The sequence below is a fragment of the Salmo salar genome, chromosome 28 (genome assembly GCF_965601325.2).
Source record: "Salmo salar chromosome 28, fSalSal1, whole genome shotgun sequence".
Taxonomy (NCBI): domain Eukaryota; kingdom Metazoa; phylum Chordata; class Actinopteri; order Salmoniformes; family Salmonidae; genus Salmo; species Salmo salar.
Window position 1 is genome coordinate 26234288 of NC_138318.1, and position 15713 is coordinate 26250000.

The 15713-nt window shown below is 41.8% G+C and overlaps 1 protein-coding gene across 18 annotated transcripts in view; it reads right to left on the reverse strand.

The window, feature by feature from the left end:
• The window catches only part of LOC106589744 (neurexin-1a), a 517413-nt gene that overhangs the window by 261061 nt on the left and 240639 nt on the right, over window positions 1-15713 (reverse strand). For all 18 annotated transcript variants that reach the window (XM_045709960.2, XM_014180042.3, XM_014180038.3 and 15 more), the window contains 6 exons: window positions 14107-14229; window positions 13513-13656; window positions 13068-13305; window positions 12742-12932; window positions 11367-11540; window positions 2339-2458 (listed from right to left, as the gene is read on the reverse strand). In XM_045709960.2, coding sequence (XP_045565916.1) covers window positions 2339-2458; window positions 11367-11540; window positions 12742-12932; window positions 13068-13305; window positions 13513-13656; window positions 14107-14229 — 990 coding nt within the window. The remainder of the gene's footprint in view (window positions 1-2338; window positions 2459-11366; window positions 11541-12741; window positions 12933-13067; window positions 13306-13512; window positions 13657-14106; window positions 14230-15713) is intronic.

The window sequence follows — 15713 nt, forward strand, 5'->3', positions numbered from 1 at the left end:
AATGATTATTTTCCTGCTGTAGCAAACTGGCTCAAATTAAGATCCTACACCTGTATGGCTAAGATGTGTACAATATGTCACCAAGGACAGGAATAAGTTGAGGTAGTTCATTGAGTGTCTGTATCAATGACTCAATGGGGAGAGACAAAATTATGTAATGAAGTACATAGAAAGCAGCTAACATGTTCCAAATATCTGGTTTCCGATGGGCCACTGTATGTGTTAATGTTAGTAATGACAGTTCTGTAACACTAAACATGTCTGCCAAATGACCATATGATTATACATGGACGTGTGTGTATACATACAGTACCAGTCAAAACTTAGGACACACCTACTCATTCAAGGGTTTTTCTTTATTTTTACTATTTCCTACATTGTAAATGAATAATGAAGACATCAACACTATGAATGTAGTAACCAAAAAAGTATGAAACAAATCAAAATATATTTTATATTTGAGATTCTTCAAAGTAGCCACCCTTTGCCTTGATGACAGTGTTGTACAGTCTTGGCATTCCATCAATCAGCTTCAATCTGGAATGCTTTCCCAACAGCCTTGACGGTGTTTCCACATATGCTGAGCAATTGTTGGCTGCTTTTTCTTCACTCTGCAGTCCAACTCATCCCAAACCATCTCAATTGGTTTGAGGTCAAGTGATTGTGGAGGCCAGGTCTTCTGATGCAGCACTCTATCACTCTCCTTCTTGGTCAAATAACCCTTACACAGCCTGGAGGTGTGTTTTGGGTCATTGTCCTGTTGAAAAACAAATGATAGTCCCACTAAGAGCAAGATGGGATTGTATATCACTGCAGAATGCTGTGGTAGCCATGCTGGTTAGGTGAGCCTTGAATTCTAAATAATTCACTGACAGTGTCACCAGCAAAGCACCCACACCGTCACACCTCTTCCTCCATGCTTCATTGTGGGAACCACACATGTGGAGAGCATCCATTCACCGACTCTGCGTTTCACAGATTTCCACCGTTCTAATGTCCGTTGCTTGTGGTTCTTGGCCCAACCAAGTCTCTTCTTCTTATTAGTGTCCTTTAGTAGTTGTTTCTTTGCAGCAATTCGACCATGAAGGCCTGATTCACGCAGTCTCCTCCGAACAGTTGATGTTGAGACGTGTCTGTTACTTGAACTTTGTGAAGCATTTATTTGGGCTGCAATTTCTGAGGCTGGTAACTCTAATGAACGTATCCTCTGCAGCAGAGGTAACTCTGGGTCTTCCTTTCCTGTGGCGGTCCTCATGAGAGCCAGTTTCATTATAGCGCTTGATGGTTTTTGCGACTGCACTTGAAGAAACGTTCAAAGTTATTCACATTTTCCGGATTGACTGACCTTCATGTCTTAAAGTAATGATGGACTGTTGTTTCTCTTTGCTTATTTGAGCTGTTCTTGTCATGTGACGACCCTCCCACGCTGTCTGCAGTATTCTCTCTCTTTGCTCTTGTTTCCTTATTAGGATGCCGGTGGGCGGAGTTGGGAGGGTCGTCAGCGACATGGGAAACACCTGGGCCCGGGTGTGTCCCAGGATAAAGGCACCTCTTCCACATTCATGGAGGAGACTCTCTCCATGCAGACACACTATGTTTATTTGTATTTTGGTTACCTTAGTTAATAAATATATTTGTTCTATTCCTTGTCTCCACGTTGTCTCCCTTTTGTTATGAACTTTGAGCCGGTTCGTAACAGTCATAATATGGACTTGGTCTTTTACCAAATAGGTCTATCTTCTGTATACCACCCCTACCTTGTCACAACACAATTGATTGGCTCTAACGCATTAAGAAGGAAAGAAATTCCATAAATTAACTTTTAACAAGGCACACCTGTTAATTGAAATGCATTCCAGGTGACTACCTCATGAAGCTGGTTGAGAGAATGCAAAGAGTGTGCACATCTGGCATCAAGGCAAAGGGTGGCTACTTTGAATCATCTCAAATATAAAATCTATTTTGATTTGTTTAACGCTTTTTGTTGTTGTTGTTGTTTTTGGTTACTACATGATTCCATATGTGTTCTTTCATATAGAAAATAGTACATATAAAGAAAAACCCTGGAATGAGTGGGCATGTCCAAACTTTTGACTGGTACTGTACATAGGGGTTGATGTGTGTGCAATACAGATAGATATACATTAGAAGGGTGTGTATAGGTGTGCAGTCACTTTGGATACAAGTGTCTGCTAAATGGACATTTGATTATATTATTTATTTATTAAGTAGATTGGGGTAAGGGTGTGTGTCGAAGAGTGTGTGAGCACATAGACAGGGGGGTACAGCTGTGTTTACAGTACACACAAACAGGGGGTAAGAATGATGTGTGTCTTACCGTCGTTGCAGAGTGGCCCTCCGAAAGAAGTCATGCTACAATCACAGCTGAACCCCTCCCACTGCTGCAGACACACACCCTGGTTTGCACACGAGTCCTCCTGGCACGTTGTACTGGGGCCTGGGCACAGGAAGGGAGGGAGGGAGGGAGGGAGGGGGAGTGGGAGGGGGGAGAGGGAAGTAAGGAAGGGGAGGGAGGGATTACTTAAAATATGTAATCAGATTTGACCAAATGTATGTGTATATGTGATGAGAGAATTAAACACGTAAATACGATTAAAAGCATAATCCAACTTCATTCTTGTAATCCACTTACCCACATACAGTATGAAACACATTTTACATACTGACAAATGACATACTGAGACAAACATACTTCTCTCTCTGTCCCTCTATCCTCCCCTCTCTCTCACTCTCTCTCTCTCTCGCTCCCTCACACACTAACACTTTACACACAGAAAAACCTTACACACACACACACAAACACACACACACACACACACACACACACACACACACACACACACACACACACACACACACACAAAGACGAACACATGCACTTATACAGAGACATGGAAAACACTCATTGAACAGTCAAGCAGTGAGTTTTTTAAGACAGGTTTAAATAATATTTATGTTGCATTTACAGAGATTGTCTTTTGTTTTAGTGAGTTTTAAGGTATTCTTGCTTATTTATTCACATAGTTATTATGTTCTTACAGCCTCACCAGTGTTTTTAGGAAAGAACCAACATTATTATGAAAGAAAGGGAAACCATAGCAACACATTTTATTGTTTCTTGAGTCAAAAAGAAAGAGCACCGCAGGTCAAATGTAGAAAAAGGGAAGTAGCCGGTGTATCCAATCAGAAAAAGAGACAGAGGAGCCATTCAGAGGTTTCGATCACTTCGTGAGGGATTAGATATATGTTTCCGTTCGTGCATTTTTTTTACATGGCAAGAGAAATCTAACACAGAGGGTCATCTAAAATCAGAACTAAAGTCTCACGTAATTGGTCAGCTGCTTGAATAAGTTCTGGATCCATACATGTTAAGAGAAGAGATGAATAGATGCTAAAACAAGGAGCGGCACCGGAACGAGGAGTTCCACCCTCTCCTTTGCAAGTTACGGGCTGAATGTTCCCTCCCCTTTGGAAATTGAGAAAGATGCTAACACCTGCGACATTGTGATTTCTCCAAATAACCAGTGATGAAAAAACCTTATGCCGGAGCCACTGCTGCTTGTTAGCCTACACATCCCATTCCTTCCCGACAGTACCAGTTATGGTTAATTACATCTGTCCACAAGAGAGCACACATTGGGTAGATAAAGTGGTAAGTAAAACAGGATCTGAGACAATCTGGGATCTGTCTCTTGTGGAGGGTCTAAAAACTTCAGTCATCTTTAGTAATGCAAAAAAAAAGGTAAAGATCATCATCAGCAGCTATTAGCATTGAACAACAATGTCTCAGACAACGTTCTTAGCCTCTGTCTGTCAATACTGTAGGTCTGTATGTCTGTCTGTCAATACTGTAGGTCTGTATGTCTGTCTGTCAATACTGTAGGTCTGTATGTCTGTCTGTCAATACTGTAGGTCTGTCTGTCTGTCTATCTTTACCTCTGTCTGTCAATACTCTAGGTCTGTCTGTCTGTCTATCTTTACCTCTGTCTGTCAATACTCTAGGTCTGTCTGTCTGTCTATCTTTACCTCTGTCTGTCAATACTCTAGGTCTGTCTGTCTGTCTGTCTGTCTGTCTGTCTGTCTGTCTGTCTGTCTGTCTGTCTGTCTGTCTGTCTGTCTGTCTGTCTGTCTGTCTGTCTGTCTGTCTATCTTTACCTCTGTCTGTCAATACTCTAGGTCTGTCTGTCTGTCTGTCTATCTTTACCTCTGTCTGTCAATACTCTAGGTCTGTCTGTCTGTCTGTCTGTCTGTCTGTCTGTCTGTCTGTCTGTCTGTCTGTCTGTCTGTCTGTCTGTCTGTCTGTCTGTCTGTCTGTCTGTCTGTCTGTCTGTCTGTCTGTCTGTCTGTCTGTCTGTCTGTCTGTCTGTCTGTCTATCTTTACCTCTGTCTGTCAATACTCTAGGTCTGTCTGTCTGTCTGTCTGTCTGTCTGTCTGTCTGTCTGTCTGTCTGTCTGTCTGTCTGTCTGTCTGTCTGTCTGTCTGTCTGTCTGTCTGCGTCCGTCCGTCCGTCCGTCCGTCCGTCCGTCCGTCCGTCCGTCCGTCTATATGTCTGTTTGCCTGTATGTCTGTCTGTCTGTCTGTCTGTCTGTCTGTCTGTCTGTCTGTCTGTCTGTCTGTCTGTCTGTCTGTCTGTCTGTCTGTCTGTCTGTCTGTCTGTCTGTCTTTACCTCTGTCTGTATGTCTGTCGTTTGACTATATGTCTGTTTGTCTATATGTCTGTTTGTCAATATGTCTGTTTGTCAATATGGCTGTTTGTCTATATGTCTGTTTATCTATATGTCTGTTTGTCTATATGTCTGTTTGCCTATATGTCTGTTTGTCTATATGTCTATATGTATGTTTGTCTATATGTCTGTTTGTCTATATGTCTGCTTGTCTATATGTATGTTTGCCTATATGTCTGTTTGTCTATATGTCTGTTTGCCTATATGTCTGTTTGTCTATATGTCTATATGTATGTTTGTCTATATGTCTGCTTGTCTATATGTATGTTTGTCTATATGTCTGTTTGCCTATATGTCATCTGTCTGCCAGGCTGTCAGCCAGTCTGCTATGTAGTCTGTCAACCAGTCAGTCAGGCAGTCTGCCATGTCATCTGTCTGCCAGGCTGTTAGTTAGTCTGCTTTGTAGTCTGTCAGCCATGTCAGTCAGCCCCTCTGTAGGCTGTGTTAATGCCAGTGGAATGACACAGGGTTAGTATGGATGTTAAACAGAGTTATGTAACATGGTTCAGTTTGTTATGCTGAGATTATGAATGAGATTATCTTGGATAATGATACATGTTGTTACAATGGTGATTATGGTGAATTACAAATGATATATATGACTATTAGTTAATATACTACTACATATTTCAGTTCTCAAAAGTGTGAAGTTTATAACCTTTTACTTTGTCCCATAATGCTATTGTATATTAGGCCGACAGTATCTTATTGCACATTTTTTGTCACTTTTATTAGTTTTAGTGGTTGTGGAAGTAGTGACTAGTTTTAATGATTAGTGTCCGTTTAATTATGGTTATTTATTCATGTATTTATTCAATAAAAAATGGTTGCTTTGTGAATTAACACTTATGTACATGTTTTCATCCTACTGCCCCATATACAACATCAATAAATACTGAATAAAACAAATATAGTATTGAAATAATAGTATTTACACTGATAAGCAAAGTACAATTTGACACACTTCACACAGGTAACAACGGTTGATATTTATCTTACAAACATGAGGTAGCTACTGTAAGACCCCATCTATTTGGATTCAAAATTGCACATTGATATAAATATTTGGTGCAAACCCATGCATACAGTGGGCAACATGTATATGTTGTTAGGAAGACTATGAGCCATGCAATAAAATAATAAAATAATGCAATAAAATAATGGTATATAAAATGTATACCATATGTGACAAAATAGACATGAGTGCAGTGAATACAATAAACTATAGTAAGTACAACATAAGTGACTGTGAGACGATAACAAGAGACCCATAGGCTGTCATACAAGATGGTGGTGGGGATCCACTTCCAAATCGTCCCCTAGACCCTACGCTCTATGCACTTGTGGAAATCCGAGAGCATTTAATTGTTATAGGAAACTTGGTGAAACTTCCACCTAGCCTATCAGAGGGTAAGGTGGAGCTATTTATATGTTGCTTACATTTGTCAAATCCTCTCAGAGCTGTAGGATCTAGGGGTCAGTTTAGGATTGGACAGGTGAGTGAGCCTTGTATCCCCTATGGGGCTGAAGCCCATTCCTTATGACATGGGAGTGATGTAACACCCTGAGTTGAGTTGGAGGGGTGAGGATGTGAAGAGAGGTGGAAGTGGTGGTTGTGTGAAGAGAGGTGGAAGTGGTGGTTATGGGGGGTGAGGATGTGAAGAGAGGTGGAAGTGGTAGTTGTGGAGGGGTGAGGATGTGAAGAGAGGTGGACGTGGTGGTTGTGGAGGGGTGAGGATGTGAAGAGAGGTGGAAGTGGTGGTTGTGGGGGGGTGAGGATGTGAAGAGAGGTGGAAGTGGTGGTTGTGGAGGGGTGAGGATGTGAAGAGAGGTGGAAGTGGTGGTTGTGGAGGGGTGAGGATGTGAAGGAGAGGTGGACGTGGTGGTTGTGGGGGGGGTGAGGATGTGAAGAGAGGTGGAAGTGGTGGTTGTGGAGAGGTGAGGATGTGAAGAGAGGTGGAAGTGGTGGTTATGGGGGGTGAGGATGTGAAGAGAGTTGGAAGTGGTGGTTATGGGGGTGAGGATGTGAAGAGAGGTGGAAGTGGTGGTTGTGGAGGGGTGAGGATGTGAAGAGAGGTGGAAGTGGTGGTTGTGGAGTGGTAAGGATGTGAAGAGAGGTGGAAGTGGTGGTTATGGGGGGTGAGGATGTGAAGAGAGGTGGAAGTGGTGGCTGTGGAGGGGTGAGGATGTGAAGAGAGGTGGAAGTGGTGGTTGTGGAGGGGTGATGATGTGAAGAGAGGTGGACGTGGTGGCTGTGGAGGGGTGAGGATGTGAAGAGAGGTGGAAGTGGTGGTTGTGGGGGGTGAGGATGTGAAGAGAGGTGGAAGTGGTGGTTGTGGAGGGGTGAGGATGTGAAGAGAGGTGGAAGTGGTGGTTATGGGGGGGGGTGAGGATGTGAAGAGAGGTGGAAGTGGTGGTTATGGGGGGTGGGGATGTGAAGAGAGGTGGAAGTGGTGGTTGTGGAGGGGTGAGGACGTGAAGAGAGGTGGAAGTGGTGGTTGTGGAGGGGTAAGGATGTGAAGAGAGGTGGAAGTGGTGGTTATGGTGGGTGAGGATGTGAAGAGAGGTGGAAGTGGTGGCTGTGGAGGGGTGAGGATGTGAAGAGAGGTGGAAGTGGTGGTTGTGGAGGGGTGAGGATGTGAAGAGAGGTAGAAGCGGTGGCTGTGGAGGGGTGATGATGTGAAGAGAGATGGAAGTGGTAGCTGTGGAGGGGTGAGGATGTGAAGAGAGGTGGAAGTGGTGGCTGTGGAGGGTTGGGGGGTGTGAGGGGTTCGTGGACGGTTGGGGCGGTCTGTATCAAACAAACAGAAGCTATCTACCTTGCAAGTCAGCTTTCATCAATGAAACTTGATCAAGTCAGCGAAACAATAAGGAAAGGAAAAGGCAAAATATACCAGATGTTAGTAAAGCACTGAAATGTTGTCACAGATTGTATTAACAGAGAGAAACAGATAGAGACAGGAGAAGACGGAGAGATGACAGAGAGACAAAGTAACAAACAAGTCAAGTAAGTCCTGTAGGAGGAAGCAGAAAGGAGAGAATGTGCTGAATGATTTAGCGAAACACTTTCGTCGAGAAATAGCCTTGAATGATTCAGAAATATAAAAGAGAGGAGAATAAAAGCAAGAGAATGTCTGGTCATTACAAGTGTATACTTTTTAATGGTTCTTTGAGGTGAAGGAAGTGTACTTTTAGTAGACGTACAATCACATGTTCAGTAATGTATATTGCTATGGGTAATGTATTATTGCTATGGGTAATATATTATTGCTATGGGTAATGTATTATTGCTATGGGTAATGTATTATTGCTATGTGATTGGATTGCTGTATATAGAAGTATCATGTATATAGAATGTATATGTAAAGTGTGATATGTAAACTGTATGTATATGTAACAAAAAAGCTGTAAAAACAAAAACATATATGTGTGTGCTCCGAAGAGAGATAGGGGTGGGGGAAGTTTAATATTAAAATAAAATACAAACTATAATAATACAAAAACTGTAAATCACATTCTGTCCTTTCTTGTTTTATTTCTTTGCTTACCTATTGTTCACCTAACACCTTTTTTGCACTATTGGTTAGAGCCTGTAAGTAAGCATTTCACTGTAAGTTTGTATATATACCTGTTGTATTCGGCGCACGTGACAAATAAACTTTGATTTGATTTAGTCACTCAGTCACTCAGACCTACACAGAGTTGTTCCACTATGTGTCTATTCCTATTGTGTATCTTCCTTTGGAAGCTTGAATAACTGTATTATCCTGTACTCTGCTGCAGACAAGTATAACTGTTGGGTCTAATCCAGAATGCTAATTGGTTAAAACCGCATTCCAGCCGGTGTCTAATCCACAAGTCACCAACGGCTAAATCTATAATGTTAAAATGCCTATTTACTCTGTTCCATCTGACTGTGCAATCCACCGTCTCATCAGCCCAGCCAGGCAATTTATAAACTTGATCTCCACTATAAAAAGCATCTAGACATTTTCTCACATTTCTTTTAGACAAGCATTTCATTTACAACAGCGGGAGATTTGTATAAACCTTGCTGTTTGTCTCTCCAACATTTGCAACATTGTTTCAATATTCTAATTCGATTTCCAGATGTCCCATAGTAATGAACGTGTCGGGAGTCAGGATGAGTGACAGGAAGGCAGCATTTCTCCGCCAGTTGAAATCATGAATCAGCATAATCTTTATGGATATATGCAAAGAACTAGCATTAGAAAACAGGTCAAACAGAACGAAGTGCAGCTAGTTTGCTGTCTTTATAGCTTCAGTTTGAAGTGAGTGTGTTAGCTGTGTTGTTGGCTAGCTCCTCTGAACAAGTGTCCTGATGAGAGAACACATTTTCTACGCCAGACGAAATTGCGCATCCTTAGCTCATTGCTATGGATGTATCCAAATAAATGCCACAAGAAAACAGATTAAACAAATGCAGCTACTTTGCTGTTATTCTGGCTGCACTGTTTGACGTGACTGTAAGTTAGTTAGCTGTAATTGGTTAGCTAGCAAGCAAGGGATAAGAACGTTGCCAGCCAGTATGGCAATGGAACATTTAGAACGAATGACTAGCTCGCGTCCATAGACAAAGAACAAAAAGACTGAACAACTGGGTCGCGTCTCTGGCAACCGAACCAATAGAACGAATGACCAGCCGGCTTGGGAGATTTGTGTCGGGACTATATCTTGTGGAAGGATGAAATAGTATGAATAAATTAATCAACATAACGTTTTGAATGAAAATATGTAAGTCATTGTTTGAAAATGTTGTAACCCGGTTTGCCAACAACACCCGTTTCAATATAACCTCCAAACACCGGCTTCTCTGGTATTATCACTTAAGTATTATCCTGTACTCTGCTGCAGAATATTATAACTGTATTATCCTGTAATCTGCTGCAGAATATTATAACTGTATTATCCTGTAATCTGCTGCAGAATATTATAACTGTATTATCCTGTACTCTGCTACAAAATATTTTAACTGTATTATCCTGTAATCTGCTGCAGAATATTATAACTGTATTATCCTGTAATCTGCTGCAGAATATTTTAACTGTATTATCCTGTAATCTGCTGCAGATTATTAACTGTATTATCCTGTACTCTGCTGCAGAATATTATAACTGTATTATCCTGTACTCTGCTGCAGAATATTATAACTGTATTATCCTGTACTCTGCTGCAGAATATTATAACTGTATTATCCTGTACTCTGCTACAGAATATTATAACTGTTTTTTATTTTATTATTATTATCTGCTGCAGTTCTGTGGAACAGTTTACTAAGCTACCTGGGTACTACCCGGGTACAAAAAAGAACGATGACGTTAAAACAGGGAGAAAAAAAATCTGTGTCATAGCATTGTCCTCATATACATAGAAAAATAGAACAGGGAAAGAGTGGAGGAGGATGATATTTTGAAATGTGAAATGAAAACCGAAGTGAGAAGGACGTTGACAAATACATCAAATATTGATTTTGGAAGTGTTGCAAACACAATGCTAACGCTGTGTCCCAAATGGCACCCTATTCCCTATATAGTGTAATACATTTTACCAGAGCCTTATGGGGCCTGATCAAAAGTAGTGTACCATACAGGGGTTAGGGAGTTATTTGGAATGCATGCGAAGGTCAAATTATATTCATTTATGCAACAAAATTCTCATCCATAATTCAAGAGGATTGCTTCTGGCAAACACTCAGACTAAGCATGCAAGGAACACTGTGTGTGTGTGTGTGTGTGTGTGTGTGTGTGTGTCTGTGTGTCTGTGTGTCTGTGTGTCTGTGTGTCTGTGTGTGTGTGTGTGTGTGTGTGTGTGTGTGTGTGTGTGTGTGTGTGTGTGTGTGTGTGTGTGTGTGTGTGTGTGTGTGTGTGTGTGTGGAGCCGGGCAGAGCAGTGCAGTAGAATGGGATAACACTATCAATACAAATGTTGTTAGTGGCAGTAATCTGATTACCCTGTAGCCAAAAGAATCCGAACTGACGAGGGTAGAGGACTGGCAGATTTTGAAGTATTCAGCCTACCAACATACTTGATGGATATTAACATGGTAAATGACATGCCAAAGTGTGTTGATATTGTGGTGGGTCGGTGTACATGACCGTGTTTGTGTCTCTGTGTGTATGTGTGTGTGTGTGTGGGGGGTGGGGACGGGGGGGGCTGAGCAGACACCTGGACTGTGGACAAACAGGGAAAAGTGTTCACACTTTCACAGGCTGGAGGATTTAGAAGTTATTGTCTACGTTTCCTCGATTTGTAACCAGCAAAGAAGCCCTGCAGAAGTCATCTTAGAGGAGAGATCACCGATGTCAAATCAAACTGGAAAAAACCCTGAAGTTGTTTGTCTGTATTTTAAAACCATGTGTGGTCCAGGGCACAGAAAATAAACATGTCTGAGAGGAAAACATTCACAATGTCACAGTAACAACAACTCCGATTTGATCACAAATTTTGATTTGACAATGATTTGATTTGACTATTATCAAATCACTTAATGTTAGCACTTAATTTCTACCCAGAACAGAAAGAAGAGGATGGCCCACCCTAGTGTGTGTGTGTGTGTGTGTGTGTGTGTGTGTGTGTGTGTGTGTGTGTGTGTGTGTTTACCTTCGCAGCCTCTCTCTATCTGGCCCACACATGCAAGGGCGTCCGACATCAGGTCCGGGAGGCGTCCGTTCAGGTCCACCGATGCTAGGCAACCCTGGAAGCCCTCCTTGGCGTGCACCAGCTTGGGAAGCTCCTTGTATGTCTCTTTGGCCACGCCACCAATATACAGGTCACCTGTGAAGGACAGGGTAGGAAAAAGATGAAGGATAGTGGCCTGTCAAGGAACCCAATCTCCAAGCAAGCAGCGGATAGGCAACAGTGGTGCTCTCTCATTGAATCCTTGTATTTTTCAGAGGAATGAAGAGGATTAAGTAAGTACATATGAGGGGGCATACGAATGGACAGGAATGGTTAATATATCACTGATGAGGTGATAACTGGTGTCTATAATACAACCAGCATTACTTCTACTATTCAGAATGACAAAAGGTAAAGAACAGAAATATTGATGCATTGCTGTTCAATAAAACACAGTAGACTAGTTTGGAATCACTGACCCCTGGTGGACAATAATAGCTACTGATATAAACTGTATACACTGTACAGGCACAGTGCTATGTTTCTAGTCTAGAAATTAGAATATGCCTTAAAGTATGCATATGTTCCCGGATAAAAAATAAATAAATTATATATATATTAGACTTGATCTGCTATTGGAGAATCATTTCAAAACAATACTTTATTTTTTTAAGACGTTAATAAAACGCTTGAATTTGCTTGAATTTCATTTTTTGTAGTTCTCTGCTGTTTAACATTTTTACTCATTTTTACTCTTCAAAATGTTGCTTTCTCATTTCAGGGCCTTTTTGACACTGCCAACACATTTTTTAAATAGTGAGTTATGTGGCATAGATCACATTTCAACTTCAAAGAGTAGAAATGTGTTAAGACAAAATCATAACCATGAAATAAAAAAACATTTACAGCAAGAAATAGAACCCTTGTAATGAAACTGAAATTTAACCATTTTGAATGATTGGACAGGAATTTAGCCTGTAAAAATGATTGTTGAGAATTTTCTTCCAGTTTGAGAGCCACATAAAATAAAATGAACAGGGAGGGAAGGACAGAGTGAATAGGGAAAATGAACAGAACAGAGAATAATAGTGGGCATGGGTTGTGCCACTATATATAGTGATGGGCCTTGTGATACAGTAATTCCATTGATAGGATACTTCACAGTTCAATGTAACATTGATTTTCCTCTCCTCTGATCTTCTTTGAAAGACATCCACTAGCCCTGTCAAACAGCAGACAAGTAACAGTCAACTGGCTCCTCTGAGACACTGTACCCCAACGCAATAACAATAGTACCACCCTCTGTCAGAGTGTAAAGTATGTTTAGAACATAAACCCCCAGCCCCAGGCAGCCTACCCTTCAGGTCCAGGTTCTTGGCTCCCATGGTGGTCTGGGTGGTGATCTTGGTGTCGATCTTGACGGTGTGGAGGTTGTTAGTGTCTCGGGAGATCATGACGTTGTGCCAGTGGTTATCATTCAGGGGCTTGTTGGAGTTGCCCTTGATCAGGTGAGCTCCGTTCCCCAGGTCTGATACGTAGTGCAGGTAGCTGGAAAAAGACATTCACATGAATAATGATGCAGACACACACTCGCGCACGCCTGCGCACACACGCACAAACACACACAACCCGCCTAAGCCTTCAATATGAATGACTAACCTACAGTATGTCTTGACAACCTACCCCTTGACCAGCTCAACCACGATGAAGTCGTTTCCGTCCCCGCTGTTGAACAGTATGAGTCCATCTGACGAGGTGGTCTTGAACTGGAAGAACAGGTGCATAGAGTAGTAGGCCTGCAGGGTGGTCAGGGCCAAATAGCTCGACCGTGACTTGAACGTGACCGGGTCAGCAATGATGTTCTTGAAGCCGATCATGGCGTTGAGCTCGCAGTAGTCAATGTCACCGTTCTTACACAGGTCTGTAGGAAAAATAGAATAGATACTTTATATTTTTTGTCTCACACACACCTCTGGGGTTAAGAGCACGACATTAGTAGTATTAATGATCCGACACAAGCAAACCTCCAGTAGCCAGTTCAGTCCCACTTTTTCCAACACCCAGCCCAGGACTTGGACCGTTGACCTTCCAGTTACTGGTCCACCTCCCTAACCTCTGGGCTACGTACCTATATAGGCCATGCCGTTGAAGGAGAGGCTCTGGAGGTGGCCTATGAAGTTGGAAGGCACCATGGACATGAATCGTTTCTCCGTCACGATACCCGTCTCAATGTTGTGAAACTCCAACTGGGTGTGGTCACCTGCCATTTGACCTTTTGATTGACAGAAGGGAGGGTGAGAGGGGGGGGGAGACATGGGTGGAGGGAGGTCATTCATGTCTCCAGCAGGACACATGCCACTCTCACCTCCTAAAGGTCTGGAGCCACACTTGTCCACTAGTAGAAAGGTACGTGGAACACAATGGGTTTATACACACAGGGCCGGCTTCCCAACACAGATTAAGACTAATCCTGTACTACAAAGCATGCTCAATGGAGAATATTCATTGAAATATCTTTCTAGTCCAAGACTAGTTTAATCTTTGTCTGGGAAACAAGCCCCAAAATGATCGATTGTATATGAGACATTATGGACTAGATCCAACTTTGTCTGATCTAGTCCATAGTCAAACTGTGTGTCTTACCTACAAGGGGCCCACTGTCCTGAAAAGTATCACACTCATATAAAACATAGACATTGAATTAGAGAGAGGGAGGTTGTACCTTCTACAGGTTGAAGATCATCTACGGTGAGTTTCAAACTCTTTCCCCTCCTGAACACACGCACTGTGTGCCACTCGTTATCATTCAGGTTCTGACCAGCAAATATGGTCTCTGGACCCTTGCCTGTAGGACAGCCCAAACACTGGTTAACAAACACACACCTCGAGATGGGGAGAAGAGACACCAGAGTTAGTGCAGTGACAGGGTGTGTTTGGGAGGAGGGGGTGGGGAGGTAAAGAGAGAGAGAGAGAGGACGGAGTAAAATAATACTTATAAAACAGAACATATTTCATGACCCACACAACACCACCTCAGGTTGTTTCTCACATCATTAGGTGTAACTACACCTCATCTACCTACATGTTGCTTATAGAAATATAATCGCAGAAATCACAGAACACTGTTTTGAATTGGATACCCATTTTTGTCATTGTTTTTCTATGAGTGTGCTATTAATAACAATGTCACTAGGTGGCAGTAAAGCTCCACCCCAATGCTGGCATGGCTTGGCAATACATAAGGGTAAGACAGAGAAACTAACTCCATCTTGATTAGTTAACGGTAAATGGCATTTCAAACCTTATTCTGCTGTGTCTGACCTCAATAAAATTAATTGTAAATAATGATGTTGAGGAAAAAATAATAGTGATCACGAAAAACACCTCACTCAATCAGATGAATTGTAAATAATGATGTTGGGAAACAACAAAAAAATCATAACCATGAAGTAATCATTATTCAAGGTGTTAGTTTGAGCCCTGTAACTGTGAGGCAGGGAGGGAAGTGTCTTGTCAAAGCATAGAAGCTAGGTCCCGGACAGTCCACTGCCAGGAGGAAATAAGGACTGGGATTTTTTGAAGAGGGATTTACTGATGTCATAGCTGCCTAATGGCTAACTGTGGAAAAAAAATGAAAACCGCCCAATGGTGTTACCAGAAAGAACCTTCCAGGGGATTCTCTAAAGAGGGACATCTAACTGAGTACATGACGTTAAAGTGATGTGTTAAAACAACTGGTGTTGCCAGCAAGCCTACCAGAAGTTTGGCATCCCATTCAATGCCTAAGTCTGATATGTTTACAACATAGTGACTAACTCACTATATAACTTTTTTAGTAATAATATATATTTTTTAACTAACACTTGTGTCTTGTCTTTTCCTACTAGCACTGACTTTGCTGATAGTTACTTTATTGAGGAGAAAAGTACTTACTATGACTGTGATATGTGGTTGTCCCACCGAGCTATCTTAAGATGAATGTACTAACTGTAAGTCGCTCTGGATTGTGTCTGCTAAATTACAAAAAATGTAAATGTATATAATGCTCATTTTTAAATATTGAGAGCTTCTGGTGAGTAGGACCTCCAATGTAGTTATATAGGGAAAATACTATTGAAGCTTGTTGTTTTATATTTAAATATGTAGTTTGGACCAAGTGAAGACACTGCATTGCATTCCCACTTCATGAATTATGAATTAAAAACCATTAAGGACGGGAAACAGTTCCCGTAGTAGAATATGTCCTACTGAGGGCTGAGGAGAACAACGCCTTATCTCCACTAACACATCACCAGGAACCCAGTGAGGACACTGGACTAAGTATTATGG